This window comes from Protomyctophum bolini, assembly GCF_963924005.1.
Source record: "Protomyctophum bolini genome assembly, chromosome: 11".
Lineage (NCBI taxonomy): Eukaryota > Metazoa > Chordata > Actinopteri > Myctophiformes > Myctophidae > Protomyctophum > Protomyctophum bolini.
In genome coordinates, this window is record NC_137872.1 from 16,903,230 (window position 1) to 16,923,165 (window position 19,936).

General features: G+C 39.3%; 1 protein-coding gene across 1 annotated transcript; it reads right to left on the bottom strand.

Annotated features, from left to right (window-relative positions):
- Positions 1-12,442: 12,442 nt before the first annotated feature.
- Positions 12,443-18,871, bottom strand: LOC308324054 (protein unc-119 homolog B-like). The gene is made up of 5 exons (XM_080775959.1): positions 18,741-18,871; positions 17,749-17,850; positions 14,621-14,717; positions 13,236-13,408; positions 12,443-12,794 (listed from the first exon to the last, which is right to left on the bottom strand). Exons 1-5 carry the CDS (start codon positions 18,862-18,864, stop codon positions 12,658-12,660), a joined length of 633 nt encoding a protein of 210 aa, XP_080632085.1. The 5' UTR covers positions 18,865-18,871; the 3' UTR covers positions 12,443-12,657.
- Between the last annotated feature and the right edge of the window lie 1,065 nt (positions 18,872-19,936).

Consider the following 19,936-nt stretch of genomic DNA (forward strand, 5'->3'; position numbering starts at 1 on the left):
AGAAACGAGGCTAACTTCTTTTTTCAAATTTCAAAAAACATGGGCTATAACCCATCGTTTTTGTCATTTCGTCATTTTTTTCAAATCCTCAAAAATGATGAAAAACGGCACGCTATAGTATGCCGTACGATATGGGCTATAGCCCATGGTCCAAAATGATGAGAAACGAGGCTAACTTTTTTTTTCAAAATTTCAAAAAACATGGGCTATAACCCATCGTTTGTCATTTCGTAATTTTTTTCAAATCCTCAAAAATGATGAAAAACGGCGCGCTATAGTATGCCGTACGATATGGGCTATAGCCCATGGTCCAAAATGATGAGAAACGAGGATAACTTTTTTTTTCAAAATTTCAAAAACATGGGCTATAACCCATCGTTTTTGTCATTTTGTAATTTTTTTCAAATCCTCAAAAATGATGAAAAACGGCGCGCTATAGTATGCCGTACGATATGGGCTTTAGCCCATGGTCCAAAATGATGAGAAACGAGGCTAACTTTTTTTTTCAAAATTTCAAAAAACATGGGCTATAACCCATCGTTTTTGTCATTTCGTCATTTTTTTCAAATCCTCAAAAATGATGAAAAATGGCGCGCTATAGTATGCCGTACGATATGGGCTATAGCCCATGGTCCAAAATGATGAGAAACGAGGCTAACTTTTTTTTTCAAAATTTCAAAAAACATGGGCTATAACCCATCGTTTTTGTCATTTTGTCATTTTTTTCAAATCCTCAAAAATGATGAAAAACGGCTCGCTATAGTATGCCGTACGATATGGGCTATAGTCCATGGTCCAAAATGATGAGAAACGAGGCTAACTTCTTTTTTCAAATTTCAAATAACATGGGCTATAACCCATCGTTTTTGTCATTTCGTAATTTTTTTCAAATCCTCAAAAATGATGAAAAACGGCGCGCTATAGTATGCCGTACGATATGGGCTATAGCCCATGGTCCAAAATGATGAGAAACGAGGCTAACTTTTTTTTTCAAAATTTCAAAAAACATGGGCTATAACCCATCGTTTGTCATTTCGTAATTTTTTTCAAATCCTCAAAAATGATGAAAAACGGCGCGCTATAGTATGCCGTACGATATGGGCTATAGCCCATGGTCCAAAATGATGAAAAACGAGGATAACTTTTTTTTTCAAAATTTCAAAAACATGGGCTATAACCCATCGTTTTTGTCATTTTGTCATTTTTTTTAAATCCTCAAAAATGATGAAAAACGGCGCGCTATAGTATGCCGTACGATATGGGCTATAGCCCATGGTCCAAAATGATGAGAAACGAGGCTAACTTTTTTTTTCAAAATTTCAAAAAACATGGGCTATAACCCATCGTTTTTGTAATTTTGTCATTTTTTTCAAATCCTCAAAAATGATGAAAAACGGCGCGCTATAGTATGCCGTACGATATGGGCTATAGCCCATGGTCCAAAATGATGAGAAACGAGGCTAACTTTTTTTTTCAAAATTTCAAAAACATGGGCTATAACCCATCGTTTTTGTCATTTTGTCATTTTTTTCAAATCCTCAAAAATGATGAAAAACGGCTCGCTATAGTATGCCGTACGATATGGGCTATAGTCCATGGTCCAAAATGATGAGAAACGAGGCTAACTTCTTTTTTCAAAATTTCAAAAACATGGGCTATAACCCATCGTTTTTGTCATTTTGTCATTTTTTTCAAATCCTCAAAAATGATGAAAAACGGCGCGCTATAGTATGCCGTACGATATGGGCTATAGCCCATGGTCCAAAATGATGAGAAACGAGGCTAACTTTTTTTTTCAAAATTTCAAAAAACATGGGCTATAACCCATCGTTTTTGTCATTTTGTCATTTTTTTCAAATCCTCAAAAATGATGAAAAACGGCGCGCTATAGTATGCCGTACGATATGGGCTATAGCCCATGGTCCAAAATGATGAGAAACGAGGATAACTTTTTTTTTCAAAATTTCAAAAAACATGGGCTATAACCCATCGTTTTTGTCATTTTGTCATTTTTTTCAAATCCTCAAAAATGATGAAAAACGGCGCGCTATAGTATGCCGTACGATATGGGCTATAGCCCATGGTCCAAAATGATGAGAAACGAGGCTAACTTTTTTTTTCAAAATTTCAAAAAACATGGGCTATAACCCATCGTTTTTGTAATTTTGTCATTTTTTTCAAATCCTCAAAAATGATGAAAAACGGCGCGCTATAGTATGCCGTACGATATGGGCTATAGCCCATGGTCCAAAATGATGAGAAACGAGGCTAACTTTTTTTTTCAAAATTTCAAAAACATGGGCTATAACTAGGGATGTCAGTAACGGATAGTTTCCCAACCGGTTAGCCGACAGGATTAACCGGGTCATTAACGGATAGTGGTTGATTTTTTTCTTTTTTTTAATAGGCTACCCCAAATGTAATATGCATGTATAGGCTACATAATTAAAGTTGGTAGACGAATGGTATACATTTATTTATGCTCCTTTTTTAAAAGACAAACTAAAAAGCAACATTTAACAATATAAATAAATTGTTGTAGGCTTAATCATCAATAAACAATGCATCGCATCTGCATGATGCATGCATATGCGCGTCTACAGTACAGAGGTCCGCCAGTTCTAGTCCAAAACATAAATAAATCCAGTCCAGATCTGAGCTACCTATAAAGCCACTGGACGCATGGGCTAAGCCTTTTTTTTTTTATTATTAAGGAAGATCAGCAAGCATGTCACCGTGTTCTGTTTGTTGACTTTTCGCTGACGAGAAATCCCTCAAACATCGATAGCACATGGCTAACTTGATAGCCGTAAGCCGTGCCAGTGCCCAGTGTGGGGAGACGGATAGGAGGAGGAAGCGGCAGCGGCTGTAAACGTTCTCCGTCCAGGCCAAATGGCCAATAATGGAATTAATAATGCCAAGTAGGTCTCTGCATTTATACGGTCGACATGTGTTCATCTCGTCTCGCTGTCACTCGCTTACATTTCGACTACCGCAAGTCCGCAAAGCTACCCTTGTAGCCAACTAGCCAGAAGTACAACAGAGAACTTTGGGATATTGAGGGGGCAGAAAACCGAGCCAGAGCGCTGTTCATGCAGCCTGGAGTGTGACAATTAAGCTGGGCGGTGCAAATAAGAACAATTTTAGGCATGTGTGCAACATGACAACTGTTTTAAAGTATTGTACAGTGACAAGTACAGTCTCTGTAATGTTTATGTTGTACTATTACTAAAAACGATCTAAAATAAAGGGATTTAAGATCAGAACACGTATTTATTATTATGCAAATTAACCGTTAAAGCTGATAAAAATATCCGGATGTTTCTTAACGGTCGGCTAACCGGTTAACCGGTTAACCCCTGACATCCCTAGCTATAACCCATCGTTTTTGTCATTTCGTCATTTTTTTCAAATCCTCAAAAATGATGAAAAAAGGCGAGCTATAGTATGCCGTACGATATGGGCTATAGCCCATGGTCCAAAATGATGAGAAACGAGGCTAACTTTTTTTTTCAAAATTTCAAAAAACATGGGCTATAACCCATCGTTTTTGTCATTTCGTCATTTTTTTCAAATCCTCAAAAATGATGAAAAACGGCGCGCTATAGTATGCCATACGATATGGGCTATAGCCCATGGTCCAAAATGATGAGAAACGAGGCTAACTTTTTTTTTCAAAATTTCAAAAACATGGGCTATAACCCATCGTTTTTGTCATTTCGTCATTTTTTTCAAATCCTCAAAAATGATGAAAAACGGCGCGCTATAGTATGCCGTACGATATGGGCTATAGCCCATGGTCCAAAATGATGAGAAACGAGGCTAACTTTTTTTTTCAAAATTTCAAAAAACATGGGCTATAACCCATCGTTTTTGTCATTTTGTCATTTTTTTCAAATCCTCAAAAATGATGAAAAACGGCTCGCTATAGTATTCCGTACGATATGGGCTATAGTCCATGGTCCAAAATGATGAGAAACGAGGCTAACTTCTTTTTTCAAATTTCAAAAACCATGGGCTATAACCCATCGTTTTTGTCATTTCGTAATTTTTTTCAAATCCTCAAAAATGATGAAAAACGGCGCGCTATAGTATGCCATACGATATGGGCTATAGCCCATGGTCCAAAATGATGAGAAACGAGGCTAACTTTTTTTTTTCAAAATTTCAAAAACATGGGCTATAACCCATCGTTTTTGTCATTTCGTCATTTTTTTCAAATCCTCAAAAATGATGAAAAACGGCGCGCTATAGTATGCCGTACGATATGGGCTATAGCCCATGGTCCAAAATGATGAGAAACGAGGCTAACTTTTTTTTTCAAAATTTCAAAAAACATGGGCTATAACCCATCGTTTTTGTCATTTCGTCATTTTTTTCAAATCCTCAAAAATGATGAAAAACGGCGCGCTATAGTATGCCGTACGATATGGGCTATAGTCCATGGTCCAAAATGATGAGAAACGAGGCTAACTTTTTTTTTTTAAATTTCAAAAAACATGGGCTATAACCCATCGTTTTTGTCATTTTGTCATTTTTTTCAAATCCTCAAAAATGATGAAAAACGGCTCGCTATAGTATTCCGTACGATATGGGCTATAGTCCATGGTCCAAAATGATGAGAAACGAGGCTAACTTCTTTTTTCAAATTTCAAAAAACATGGGCTATAACCCATTGTTTTTGTCATTTCGTAATTTTTTTCAAATCCTCAAAAATGATGAAAAACGGCTCGCTATAGTATTCCGTACGATATGGGCTATAGTCCATGGTCCAAAATGATGAGAAACGAGGCTAACTTCTTTTTTCAAATTTCAAAAACCATGGGCTATAACCCATCGTTTTTGTCATTTCGTAATTTTTTTCAAATCCTCAAAAATGATGAAAAACGGCGCGCTATAGTATGCCATACGATATGGGCTATAGCCCATGGTCCAAAATGATGAGAAACGAGGCTAACTTTTTTTTTTCAAAATTTCAAAAACATGGGCTATAACCCATCGTTTTTGTCATTTCGTCATTTTTTTCAAATCCTCAAAAATGATGAAAAACGGCGCGCTATAGTATGCCGTACGATATGGGCTATAGCCCATGGTCCAAAATGATGAGAAACGAGGCTAACTTTTTTTTTCAAAATTTCAAAAAACATGGGCTATAACCCATCGTTTTTGTCATTTCGTCATTTTTTTCAAATCCTCAAAAATGATGAAAAACGGCGCGCTATAGTATGCCGTACGATATGGGCTATAGTCCATGGTCCAAAATGATGAGAAACGAGGCTAACTTTTTTTTTTTAAATTTCAAAAAACATGGGCTATAACCCATCGTTTTTGTCATTTTGTCATTTTTTTCAAATCCTCAAAAATGATGAAAAACGGCTCGCTATAGTATTCCGTACGATATGGGCTATAGTCCATGGTCCAAAATGATGAGAAACGAGGCTAACTTCTTTTTTCAAATTTCAAAAAACATGGGCTATAACCCATTGTTTTTGTTATTTCGTAATTTTTTTCAAATCCTCAAAAATGATGAAAAACGGCGCGCTATAGTATGCCGTACGATATGGGCTATAGCCCATGGTCCACAATGATGAGAAACGAGGCTAACTTTCTTTTTCAAAATTTCAAAAACATGGGCTATAACCCATCGTTTTTGTCATTTCGTCATTTTTTCAAATCCTCAAAAATGATGAAAAACGGCGCGCTATAGTATGCCGTACGATATGGGCTATAGCCCATGGTCCAAAATGATGAGAAACGAGGCTAACTTCTTTTTTCAAATTTCAAAAACCATGGGCTATAACCCATCGTTTTTGTCATTTCGTAATTTTTTTCAAATCCTCAAAAATGATGAAAAACGGCGCGCTATAGTATGCCATACGATATGGGCTATAGCCCATGGTCCAAAATGATGAGAAACGAGGCTAACTTTTTTTTTCAAAATTTCAAAAACATGGGCTATAACCCATCGTTTTTGTCATTTTGTCATTTTTTTCAAATCCTCAAAAATGATGAAAAACGGCTCGCTATAGTATTCCGTACGATATGGGCTATAGTCCATGGTCCAAAATGATGAGAAACGAGGCTAACTTCTTTTTTCAAATTTCAAAAAACATGGGCTATAACCCATTGTTTTTGTCATTTCGTAATTTTTTTCAAATCCTCAAAAATGATGAAAAACGGCGCGCTATAGTATGCCGTACGATATGGGCTATAGCCCATGGTCCAAAATGATGAGAAACGAGGCTAACTTTTTTTTTCAAAATTTCAAAAAACATGGGCTATAACCCATCGTTTTTGTCATTTCGTCATTTTTTTCAAATCCTCAAAAATGATGAAAAACGGCGCGCTATAGTATTCCGTACGATATGGGCTATAGTCCATGGTCCAAAATGATGAGAAACGAGGCTAACTTCTTTTTTCAAATTTCAAAAAACATGGGCTATAACCCATTGTTTTTGTCATTTCGTAATTTTTTTCAAATCCTCAAAAATGATGAAAAACGGCGCGCTATAGTATGCCGTACGATATGGGCTATAGCCCATGGTCCAAAATGATGAGAAACGAGGCTAACTTTTTTTTTCAAAATTTCAAAAAACATGGGCTATAACCCATCGTTTTTGTCATTTCGTCATTTTTTTCAAATCCTCAAAAATGATGAAAAACGGCGCGCTATAGTATTCCGTACGATATGGGCTATAGTCCATGGTCCAAAATGATGAGAAACGAGGCTAACTTCTTTTTTCAAATTTCAAAAAACATGGGCTATAACCCATCGTTTTTGTCATTTCGTCATTTTTTTCAAATCCTCAAAAATGATGAAAAACGGTGCGCTATAGTATGCCGTACGATATGGGCTATAGCCCATGGTCCAAAATGATGAGAAACGAGGCTAACTTTTTTTTTCAAAATTTCAAAAACATGGGCTATAACCCATCGTTTTTGTCATTTTGTCATTTTTTTCAAATCCTCAAAAATGATGAAAAACGGCGCGCTATAGTATGCCGTACGATATGGGCTATAGCCCATGGTCCAAAATGATGAGAAACGAGGCTAACTTTTTTTTTTCAAAATTTCAAAAAACATGGGCTATAACCCATCGTTTTTGTCATTTCGTCATTTTTTTCAAATCCTCAAAAATGATGAAAAACGGCTCGCTATAGTATGCCGTACGATATGGGCTATAGCCCATGGTCCAAGATGATGAGAAACGAGGCTAACTTTTTTTTTCAAAATTTCAAAAAACATGGGCTATAACCCATCGTTTTTGTCATTTTGTCATTTTTTTCAAATCCTCAAAAATGATGAAAAACGGCTCGCTATAGTATGCCGTACGATATGGGCTATAGTCCATGGTCCAAAATGATGAGAAACGAGGCTAACATCTTTTTTCAAATTTCAAAAAACATGGGCTATAACCCATCGTTTTTGTCATTTCGTAATTTTTTTCAAATCCTCAAAAATGATGAAAAACGGCGCGCTATAGTATGCCGTACGATATGGGCTATAGCCCATGGTCCAAAATGATGAGAAACGAGGCTAACTTTTTTTTTCAAAATTTCAAAAACATGGGCTATAACCCATCGTTTTTGTCATTTCGTCATTTTTTTCAAATCCTCAAAAATGATGAAAAACGGCGCGCTATAGTATGCCGTACGATATGGGCTATATCCCATGGTCCAAAATATTGAGAAACGAGGCTAACTTTTTTTTTTCAAAATTTCAAAAAACATGGGCTATAACCCATCGTTTTTGTCATTTCGTCATTTTTTTCAAATCCTCAAAAATGATGAAAAACGGCGCGCTATAGTATGCCGTACGATATGGGCTATAGTCCATGGTCCAAAATGATGAGAAACGAGGCTAACTTTTTTTTTCAAAATTTCAAAAAACATGGGCTATAACCCATCGTTTTTGTCATTTCGTAATTTTTTTCAAATCCTCAAAAATGATGAAAAACGGCGCGCTATAGTATTCCGTACGATATGGGCTATAGTCCATGGTCCAAAATGATGAGAAACGAGGCTAACTTCTTTTTTCAAATTTAAAAAAACATGGGCTATAACCCATCGTTTTTGTCATTTCGTCATTTTTTTCAAATCCTCAAAAATGATGAAAAACGGCGCGCTATAGTATGCCGTACGATATGGGCTATAACTATAGCACTCCATTTGTCTACATTTTTGAGGATTTGAAAAAAAGTCGAACATACAGTTTATACATAAAATTTAAAAAAATAATTAAATCCTTTTGAGTGTCCGTTGCTCATGTCCTGTCCGATATCCGAAAAAGGGCTAGTGAGAAGCCATAGGCTTGTCGGGCCCTACCCCTGTAGTCGATTTGTATATTTTGGTGCATGAGTAGCAGACTGATGGGACATCTATCTGCCTACACAGTGCATACATTCATGTTTTACTATAATATGGTATAGTAGGTATAATACTTAACTTAACTTAGGCAAAAGTGTCACAAAGCAACAAAAGCACTGGTGGTAGTACTATATCATACAATGTATGATATACAGAGTGCAACTCTCTGCGATGCTCAACCTTGCTGTGTCACTTTAGTCCTGATGCATGTTAGTTTACATCAAACGTCAAATTCACAATTTCAATAAATAAGAGTGTAAAGACGCTTTGTTGAGATTACACCTGTGATATATGATGTGTGTTTTTTCCGCAATTTCCGCAATTTCCGCAATTTCCATTTCGGCAATTACCGCAATTTCCGCATCTTCCATTTCCGCAATTCCGCAATTTCCGCAATTCCCATTTCCGCAATTCCGCAATTTCCGGCATACTATAGCGCGCAGTTTTTCATCATTTTTGAAGATTTGAAAAAAATGACGAAATGACAAAAACGATGGGTTATAGCCCATGTTTTTTGAAATTTTCAATGAAAATCATGGTCAATGTCATGTCAGTATCGAGATGAGATTAGATAAACTTTATTGTGACTATCATGTCAGTATCATGGTCAGTAAAGGTCAAACCTCTGTGAGGAGCTCTGTGAGCTTTATAGATCTGCTATTTCGAATAGATGGATAGAATAGATATAAAATAGGGCTTAATTAATTGGTTTATGTATGTTTTGTAACAATAATCTAAATCGGCAAAGGAACTAATAACAAAACAATACCAAATGATTGTAATGGAGTAAAAAAAAGTAGGCCAATGATAAAATGATAAAAATCACCTTTACCAGCTGCAGTGAGAACACTTTAATGCTTTACTAATGACAATCCAATCATATGACTGTGAAATGGGTCATTCTCCATGATGAGTACTTACAATTGGTACATTATTACGGTATCATGCTGCTCACTTTTGTACTTTTACTCAAGTAAGATTTTGAATGCAGGAAATTCACAACAGAATATATTATATCGTCTCTGTCGGGTGGAAACCTAATATGTCCAAAACTTTATTTATTTATTTTTATTACATTTTTATCCCACGATTTTGTAACCCATTTTTCACCCCTGTGTCAATTATCTAATGTGATCCTGGGCCGGGGCGTGGTTATGGCTCTGAGCTAGGTACACGTCTTTTCGTTGAGCTCCTGGTATAAAGTGCTTAAATTCCTGTAAACTATCCTTTTATAAACAAACCAACCCGATTTCCGACGGCTGAAACGTAAGCGGTACTCTTGTGCAACATTATGAAAAAAAGAAAGGCAGGGACGAAGAAACCTGAGGCGTCGCCGACCGAGGAAGATGTCGAGCTGGCTAGTACTCCTAGCAGCCCTGCTAGCTCACATGTTAGCCCAGCAGGCTCTGCTACTGCTAGCCCTGTAGCTAATTCTGCTGGCTTGGCTAGCTCTGCTAGCACTAGTGCTACTACTCCCCAGAGGGACTTGCCTGCGACTAAAGAGACCCAAAACATGGACATTATTCAGAGACTTGATTCGATGAAGAATGACTTTGCTTCAAAGTTAGAGGGAGTCCTGCAGGCGATCCAAGAGGTTAAAGCAGACGTGCAGGGGTTCACCAGCCGTATGGATGAGGCGGAACAACGCATTAGTGACATGGAAGACTTGGTTAACTCTGAGAAGAACAAAACTGCCACGCTAATCGAACAGGTCAGTTTCCTTGCAGACAAAGTTGATATGCTTGAAAATCGCTCGAGGAGATGTAACCTACGCTTGATAAATCTACGGGAGAACATCGAGAATAACGATCCAATTGGGTTTATTACCAAATGGTTGCCTGAAGTCTTGGGGGCCGCAACTTTTCCTTCACCATTAATCATCGAGGCAGCTCACAGGCTCCCGGCGGGACGTCAAAACAGGCAACCCGACCGACCTCCACCTCTCCAAGAGCCTTCATCATGAAGTTTCTGAACTTCCAAGATAAAGTCAGAGCAATGAAAGCAGCGAGGACCTTGGGGAAGATCATGTGTGGAGACCGGGAGGTGATGTTTTTCCCGGATCTATCGGCTGAGCTACATCGACGAAGAAGGAGATTTGATCCAGCGAAACAACAATTGAAAGCCCTGAACCTTCGTTATGGGTTAATGTTCCCTGCAAGACTACGGGTGTGGATGTCGGATGGACAGACTCGTGAATTCGAAACACCAGAAGACGCAGATAAGTTTGTCCAAGACATTCAACGAAAAGAGGGATCCAGGAAGAAATAAGTCTGACGCAGCTACGGTCTATTGCTTCATACAAGAAAGAAGGTGAAGAAATAATGTAACGTGTTAACTCTGTTTGTTTGTCTGTCTCTGTCTGTCTGTCTATGTGTATATTATTATCTGTCTCTACTCCTTTATCTTACTTCCATATTTTTATTTTATTTTTTAGAGCAGATATGTTTTTCTTTTACCAAGGACATTTGATGATAATTTTATTATAGGATGGGCTCATAGGTCACAAATATTGGGGTAATAGCGTTTGATTTCAGAGCTTTACCTATTATTATTATTTATTTTTTTGTCTTTAATATCTGAGATCAGAACGTTTAAGTTTCTTATGGAGTCCAAGGTAATTTCTTTCAACTTCCTACTTTATATGAAAAGCCCATCCTATTTTGTCTTTTATTTGAATTATCAAAGGTTTTGAAGATTGATGTTACTAATGTCTTGCAAGACAGTGCGAGAGACGGCTTTATTATTATTTTTAATCCCATTTTATAACAGTTTGATTTCACAATGTGATCCTGGGCTCTACACACCCTCCGCCAACCTAGTCCCATGGGGGACATGGGGGGAGCAACGGACTTGAACTCATGCTTCCTTCATACTCCTCTGCACCTGACAGGGGGGAGTTTCCCTGGTTGGACGTAGCGCGTGGAAGGAACACGTTATTCTAACCAGTTCCTTTCCCCTCCATCAGTCGCCCGGCTGGCCAGGGGGGGGTTTAGAGACCAGGATTACTGCATGTTTTTTGTGAGGGTACCTAACCTAACAAACAGAGAACATGCAAACTCCACACAGAAAGGCCCTTTCGCCAACCCTGCCTCGGGTATGAGCACTGGAGGAGGAAACACACCGCCAGCACCCACAGCGTCCCGAGCGGGAATTGAAACCAGGACCTTCTAGCTGTGAGGCGACAGCAATGGAGTTGGAACAACTGATGTTCAGGAGGCGGAGAAACACACCATGACCATACCTTCACGCCATCCTCCGCCCTCCATGACAATCAACCTGAGCCTACTTATACCCGCCCAATACAACCCAGCATCCTCTATGCTTTTCGTATCCCGCCACCATCCCCATCACCACCTCAAGACCAGCAGCATCTCCACTGCTCCATCTCCTCCATCTCTCCTCAGTTCCCACGGGGGATCACGCCTCCAAGCGTACCGCGGGCTGACCGACACGCGGTCACGCCCCCACGTGTACCGCGGGATGACCGCCACACGACCCCCTCCCCAAAGACTTCAGGGTCGGCGACCCCCCCCGGAACCCACGCCTCGCTCTCCTCCTCATCATCACTCTTCTCCTCATCACTTCATTCTCTCATTCAATAAAACCTTTAAACCTTTCCACAATGGTGTGTTTATTCCAACTAGTGAACTACCAACTGTGCCACCGTGCCCCCAAAACTGTTACTTTTCAGGATTCAAATTCAAAAACAGCAAAATTAGCAGATCTACAAGCTCCAAACCTGGCGCGAAAAGAAATATGGAGAGAAGAGGTGACGGTGACGATATTGTGGTATTGCACATGTGAATAGACACTCGTGTGCATGCACACACTCGCGTGCATGCGCGCACACACACACACACAGAACGTTTACAGACAATTTGCTTAGAGAATTTTGTTTTCTCATTCTGAAAAAGAAGGAAAGAAAAAAACAAGAAAATAATGCATTAATACACATTGTAGCCTACTTGTTTACCTTGCGGATGAGACGGATATGATGACTCACAATTACAAAACAAAAAATCATAGTTATGTCACTTCTTTTGATAAATGCTAATTTTGGTCATGGGTGGCCGAGCTGATACTGTAGCCTAGGGGGATATTTCTCATGTTAATTTAACATGCTCTTGCAGGAAAAGAGAGATTTACAACTGGAAACCAACTAGGGGATTAACTAATTGGGCATTTGAAAACTGATGCCCGCCAGTCACGATGTGGGACAGGGTCTCAATTTGTGGGACGCCTGAAAAGTCTTGGAAATGAGTGACTGTCCCACGCAAAGGGGGACATCTGGTCACGGTACTATCGAGGCCTCTCTCTCCCTCTGCCGCTTGAAGGAGTATTCTGCTTTATGATGCATGATGAGTGTGTTGTTGGCGAAGTAGAAACTGTCCGAGCGTGTCTCATAGGGGCTGGCGATGATCTCCTCCACTGGCCAATGGGAACAGAGAGAGTACAGGTGTAGAATCAGGGTTAAGGTTTGATGGAGGAGGTCAGAGTGGGGTGAGTGCAGCGGTTCATGTAAGCATTGTGTGGGGTCCAGGGATCCCCCATGGGGACTTGAGGGAGAGTCAGGGGGTTAATATAGCATCAAAATCCGTTTAACCACTTTTGCTGTTGGAAAAAACAATAAAATAAATTAGGAATATTTTTGAAAGATATATCTTGTAAGGGGGTCCCTGGCAAAACAATATTTTCAAATGTGTGACAAATTGTGAGCATGACAGATCTGCTATATTTGCTATGCATTTCAGAAAATGTTATTGATTTATTTGTAATCTTTAAAAACTTTCTAAAACGTTGTGTGCATATGAAAATGCCATGCATGAAATAGGGATGCCGGGTTGAAAGTGCGTAGTGGCTAAAACTCACATATGCCAGGGTCTAATTCAGGCAAGCAGTAGATGTGTTCGCAGGTGTTGACACTGTTGGGGATGCAGAAGCCCAGGTCAAAGTCAAAGGTTTTGAGCAGCTTGTTTCTGAAGAAGTGCCTCTCAATCAGCCGAAAGCAAGTCACCTCCTCAGTGCCCACGCTGAACTCCAGTCTGGAACACAAGACTTAAACCTATAGGGCTGATTCATTGTTACATAAATAATTGCGATTTACGATTTAAATGTGTTTTTGGTGTTGGGAACTTGAACATTATGTATTGACAATTCAGTTTGCCTTTTAGGCATTGTAATAAAAACGTGCACTGGACAGATATGACAAACAACTGAAATAAACCAAGAAATGACTGACATTTATTATAAATGTTATGCTTTAGAAAATAGCTGCTATTTCAGCATTTCCTTATATATGAACATTTTTCTACATGGACACGATTATGACGAAATAATTGCGATTATCTCAAATAATTGTGATCAGACGATTATGTAATAATTGTGACAAGTGACAACCCTACTTAAACCCCAGCATCCGTATTGTGTGGAACGCTTTCGCAGAAAATAGCCGAACAACAAGGTCACAGCGCGCCAACCTGCCTACCAGTAACATCATGGAAGTGGATTACAAGCTAAATTAGCTAATCGAAACCACAGCCTTTCTCTTCCTAGAAAGTTAGCGTGTTGAAATAGAAGTCATTGTTCTTGCATTATATAAAAAATTATAAACAAAACGTCATTGAATAGAAAAAATTAAATGTCACTGATAGACTCAACACAGTAGACCTACACCTCTGAGACACAGAGCAAGTAGCTACAAAAGTAGACGGAAATTATACTGTACGTACGATGGATCTTAGCATTAGTGATTAGCATAGTAGAATTTGTCGCTTGTCAATAAGAACAGATCTTCAAGATAACGCTTGGCTCTACAGCGCATTGTTATGCGTGAAGATCTCTTTGTGGTTGACCGGAGTCTCCTAGGGCAAGTGAATTTTCTGTTTTATGTTACAATGGGGAATGTTTTCGCTGAAAATAGCCGATCGACAAGCTCACAACAAGTTTGTCGATCTGTGATCTGCGAAAGCGGCACACCTAACTGTTACTTTTCAGGATTCAAATTCAAAACTAGCAGAAGTAGCAGATCTACGAGTTCAAAACGTGACGATTAGCGCCGCATTTCAAGCTCCGCTACTTTTGATACTGTAGTTTGATCAAGTAGGGCATTATGAAAAAAACAGTTTAAATATGGACATATACAGTAGGTTTGTAGCCGACAGCAATGGAACACAAATAAACACAAGCAAGCACACACAGTCACACACACACACAGGTCTGGCATCAGCAGGTCGTTTAACCACATAATGACTTACAAAGCCCCTATCTCACGGAGGGCCAGGAATGTAGGAGAGAAACGATATCTTATGAATCTTCCTACAGGTATATCCTCTGGCTTCATGCCTCCGATCTCTAGAAAGAGAGAGAGAGGCAGAGAGAGAGAGAGAGAGAGAGTTGACTAATAATACTGTAATTGCATGATCTTGTACTAACCCTCTAAGAGGGTGTGGCACACATGTTTTCATCTCTAACCCACACATCTTTTGTGTCTTTCAAGGACACTAGGGTCAAAGGTGCAGGCTATCTCTAACACAGACACATCGCTCCAACGAACTGCAGCGGCCAATGAGGCATCTACTTTTTGAATATTTATGGTGGGTATCATACGGACATCTCAATACAAACCTGCACAGGGAGTTATATAAGACATTGAGAGGCTTAAGATTTTAAAACGTGTTTAAATATAAATTGAAAGTCAATGTCAATTGTCAAGCCATTGTATTCCATTAATTTCAGTACAGTATGACTATGAATATTAAACACATGATTGATGTCACCTGCATTAGGTGAATATTCGGCAGAAATAGAAAATATACAAGCTCACAATATGTAGCAAAAGAATGCATCGTGAAAGCTTGTATATTAATTTGGCAGAGATTTAGTGTCAAGGTGAGGAAAAAGGAGAGGACTGAGACACTAGAGTGTCGCAGTACCGCCCCCTACCATGGCCCAGGAAATTATTCTCCGTTCATTTTCCTCATAGACATTTCAGAAAGTATTTATTTAAAGACGTTTACACTGTGGACAAAGCCAACTCTTGTCGTGACAAATCATGACAACAAACACAATTTTTCGAGAAACCACCAAACTACAAAATGTTCATACATTTTTCAGGAAACCGTATAGTTTTAAAACAATGCAATACTGCCTCATCAAAGTTGGTATTGTGACTTTATATATTGTCTTTTACTTGCATGAGATGAGAGGGGGAGAGGTGCTTTAGCAGACAGTTTGAGGGACTAATGGAGTTAAGAGGTTGTGCAATACCATTGATTCATGAAATAAAAAAGAAAGAAATGGAGTTAGGTGACAGTGACAGTGACAAAATATAAGTTTTGTTTAGTTATTTTTATTTTTACATTTATATGAGTAAGTTACATTATGAGTCGCTGGAAAATGTCTGACCTCACATTTTTGTTAAGCTAACATTAATCAGGTATGTTTCGGGGTATTTCAAGGACAAAATGTAGCCTAAATATAACCACAACCTTGTGCATGGTGTTCCGTACCCGTTTGTGTCTAAAAAAGGCAGAATGTATTTTAAGACATCAAGGTTTTATATGTCACTTCACATAGCCTAAAGTAGGCTACAGGTAGAAGCAATGAAATTAAATGAAATTTTGTTAGGCCGACAAAGTGTCCTTTAATTCAATCAGTAATACTTACAATACAATAATAATACATGGACAACATTTCAAAGGACACAACTAAGCCGCCATGTACCTACTGTGAGGAATAAAATAATGTGTTGAAGAGTGAAACTATGCCACCTATTGGGGACATAGCCTATCTTCTGTTTAATGTGTTGAAGAGTGAAACTATGCCACCTATTGGGGACATAGCCTATCTTCTGTTTCTGTAGCGTGAGGAAGCCCAATGAGCCCACAAGTACATCCTCAATCAATTGAACCACAAGGCCACACTATATTGGGACATATAGGCTACCTGTAGCAGGCAATAATAAGCTTTTAGTCAGTCAGGAAAACAGTAGCCAACCATTTTACTGTGCCATGCAGGCTCTGTTAACGAATGAAACCCTATACTTGATGTTGACTGTATTTTCAGGGCCATGTACTTAGTTGACTGTCTTTATGGGTTACACAAAATCATTGGTTCTCAAAGTGGGGTCCGGGGACCCTGCAGGGATCATTGGGGGGTCTCATGCAGCTAAATGTATTTAATAGTGTCACAATCCTTTCAACAACTTTAACCATATATTTTGTAGGCTACTTTAAAAATCACACCTGTGTGAAGTGAGGGGCGCTAATATATTAAAGTCTAACTCATGTTGATTAGGTGATGTAATGGTGATGTAAAACAAACAGTCACAAAACAAACAAACACAAACAAACACAACCAGGGGGGTCCAGGAGGGAAAATAAAAAATATCGGAGTTGGAACATGAGACCTTGACCAGCCCCATTTACCCGCTGAGAGCTTTTCATGAGGTGGACAGCCGCTGACCCCGCCGGCGGGGGATTAGGGCTTAAGAGGTTTGGCATTTAATGTTTGTTAGGGACAAGATGACGTACATTTTCCCTTCATTGTCAATGGCGTTTTTAAAACAAACATTAAACCATAGTAGGGGCTATAGCGCCCTCAAAAATAATCACACTTGTGTGAAGTGAGGGGCGCTCTTATCAATGCATCATCATCATCATACATCAGCCAATCAAATCATCACATTCCGTGCTACAAACACACAGACACACAAGCTGTGCATAGGAGGGGGCTAGCGCCGCTTAATAATAATAAATAGCTGCAAGCAGCGATAAGACGGGGTCGTAAATGCCCCTCGCCTCTCTTCACAGCCTCTCCTCTTTAAATAGCTGCTTGGAGACTGGAGATGACACTTTTTTTGTTACGCTGATTGGCTGAAGGGGCTGTCTATCAACTCTGTACTCCCGCAGCCAACCATGCATTAGCAGGGTCCAGAATCCACACAAATGAAGGGAAATGCGATTTCAAGGGGGAGTGGTTAACCAGGCTACGAAAATCTTTGACATCGCCTTTTTGACGTAAAAATAAGTGGATAGAGCAGATCATATAATTCATTCATTGGAAGATCAAAATGTCAGAGGTCCTTTGATTAATGACTGTGAGCTTCAGTTCTTGAGCGATCACATTCCTGTCAGCCTACTGTCTGTCCCTCTATAAAAAATATAAAATAAAGGCGGAAGCCCAAAAAAAAAAAAGATCTGCTATGAAAAATCTTGAAAGTTTGTGCAGCGAACCTTTAGAACAGAAAACTTTGCTTCTGGTGGTCCCTGGCACAAAACATTATCAGATGGGGGTCCGTGGCCAAATACAATTTGGGGGTCCTTTACACAAAGACTTTACGAGTCCCGGGCGAAACTAGTACTTGCGCAAGTAAATACAGTACCTCTCTTCATGTCTAGGAGGATAGCTCCACTCCCCAGGTCCCTGATCTTGAACCGGGAGAAGTTGATGTTGTACATGTTGTCCTCCGGAGAACACAGGTAATCTGCCAAACAGAAGAGTATAGTGAACAAACTTATCATACTTATCCAATAATGTTATTATTATTAGGGCCTGAGCACTGCACAGTAGTGCGAAGCCCTATTGAAATCGCATTGATTATTCTTATTTTATCTTAAATGAATCGCATTTTTGAGGCGCTAAACGCACTCGAAAAGTTGCGAAACTTAAAAATTGTGTATTTTAATTCACCCCTTTTGCAACCAGATCCTATTTTAAAAGACACATGTCTTTAAGTTATTGCATGAACTGTTTGTCATGAATACAGTGTAATGTCTGAAAAAAGAAAAGAAGAAGCGCTTCGTGGGTCCTTTATGTAGAGAAACAGTGTAATGTCTCTTCTACTTGAAAAGCTTTTAATAAAATAAAATAAACCTAAATTGGTCACGAAGATAATTTAATAAAAAAGGGTATCTTATAACCTCTTTGTTTATGTTTGGACAGCCTTTTGCTGTTAATTTCTGTTCATGGGAGCCATTTTATATTTCCCAATCCTCTTCTTCTATAGAGAGCATGAGTGGAATTTCAACATAACCAATAGGCCTATATGAAATAATGTTAACTATACAATTTGACAATTCTTTTTCATGTTGTTTAAAATTAAGTTAAAAACATGGTAGTGCTACACACACACACCCCCACACACTAGTGCCACACACACACACACACACACACACACACGTGTGCCATGCATTAACAAAATGGGTTTGGCATCATTGATTGACATTGACTAATCCTGAGCTTTAATCAGACGTAGAAGCATATCGTCCACTCCTGAGCCTAAAATCCCCACACACGCACACACACACGCACGCACACACACACAGGCCCATGTGGTTGTAACTTTGTGGGCCGTGCAGTGCAACGTTCACCCACCTCTAGTGTATCTGTTCATCCTCAGAACCTGCTTCGTGGTGGCTGGTTGGCCAGGCTTCCATTCCTCCACCACCTCTTTGTCCTCCGCCACCGACATCTGGCTGTATCCGTTCCATCCATCCATCCTTCTGTCTTCTTCCTCTACCTCTTCATATCCTGCCTCCTCATAGTCTTCTTCGCTCCCGGGTGGTGTTGGCTCTTCCCTCTCCATTGGGAGGCTCTGACGTGACCACAGAGTGGGGTCTGACCCGATGTGTCAAACACACAGTGCTGCAGTCAAGTCTGGGAGTTCTAGAGCAGTTGGCTGCGATATGATCCACACACCATGCAGTAGCACACGCGCTTGGTGTCAGTGGCACAAAGAGATTATGTCAATCTGGATTTTGTAATCCGAGACAATCCCTAATTAAAAGGGACAGCCAATGGCACCAGCTGAGGGACAAAATACCCTGGGTGGAGAGAAAATGAAAAAGCACCTATACTAAATGGATGCTAATATGGGAAAGAAAGAGAAAAGGCTTTCAGCCACAATTAAAATTTGAGTAGGATCTTGAGGGAAGCTGAAGGAATCAGAAAAGCAATTAAAGATTTTTTGTTCATTGGTTTATTTCCTGGGCCCAGTATACACAGTTTGTCTACAAGCGACAGTGATGTACTTTATGACACTTTAGTTAGTACTGCTAATTTAGTAGTAATTTCTGTTGTGATGACCTCTAATGATTCTGATGGATATTCTGTACACAGTGTATCAACTTCTGCCATTGGATTCCCCTCTACTCTGTACTGTACGTAGGTGTAGAGGGAGATGAACCAATGACCGTTCATGAATTCAGCCATGGAGGTAAGGTTTAAAAATATCCATTCAAAACCTTTGCCTGATGTCATGAATAAATATTCAAACTTTTTTGGGATTTCACCTTTCTGAGTTATAATTAGTTGTGCACCGTAATATCGCACTGGAAATAGCTCACAAGCGTGAAGATCTGCTATTTGTGGTGCGAGACACGATGCACATCAGCCATAAATCAGACATTAGCATATATCTGATACAGTACCAGACAAGAGGAACTTGATATCTGATACCTATTTTCTAGGTCAGTGGTTCTCAAAGTGTTGCCTGGAGTCAGAAAAATATTGATTCATCAGCCTCAGGCAAAAGTATTCAAACATTTTCGGGGTGGCAACCTACACCAGCA

Bases quoted from the DNA above. Each gene is read 5' to 3' on its own strand.
- LOC308324054 (XM_080775959.1), bottom strand. From the start codon at position 18,864: ATGGATGGATGGAACGGATACAGCCAGATGTCGGTGGCGGAGGACAAA. The intron at 14,718-17,748 runs GTACTGTATTTA...CTCTCTTTCTAG, and splicing joins CCTCCTAGACATGAAGAGAG to AGATCGGAGGCATGAAGCCA. The intron at 13,409-14,620 runs GTAAGTCATTAT...CTTGTGTTCCAG, and splicing joins CTCCGTGAGATAGGGGCTTT to ACTGGAGTTCAGCGTGGGCA.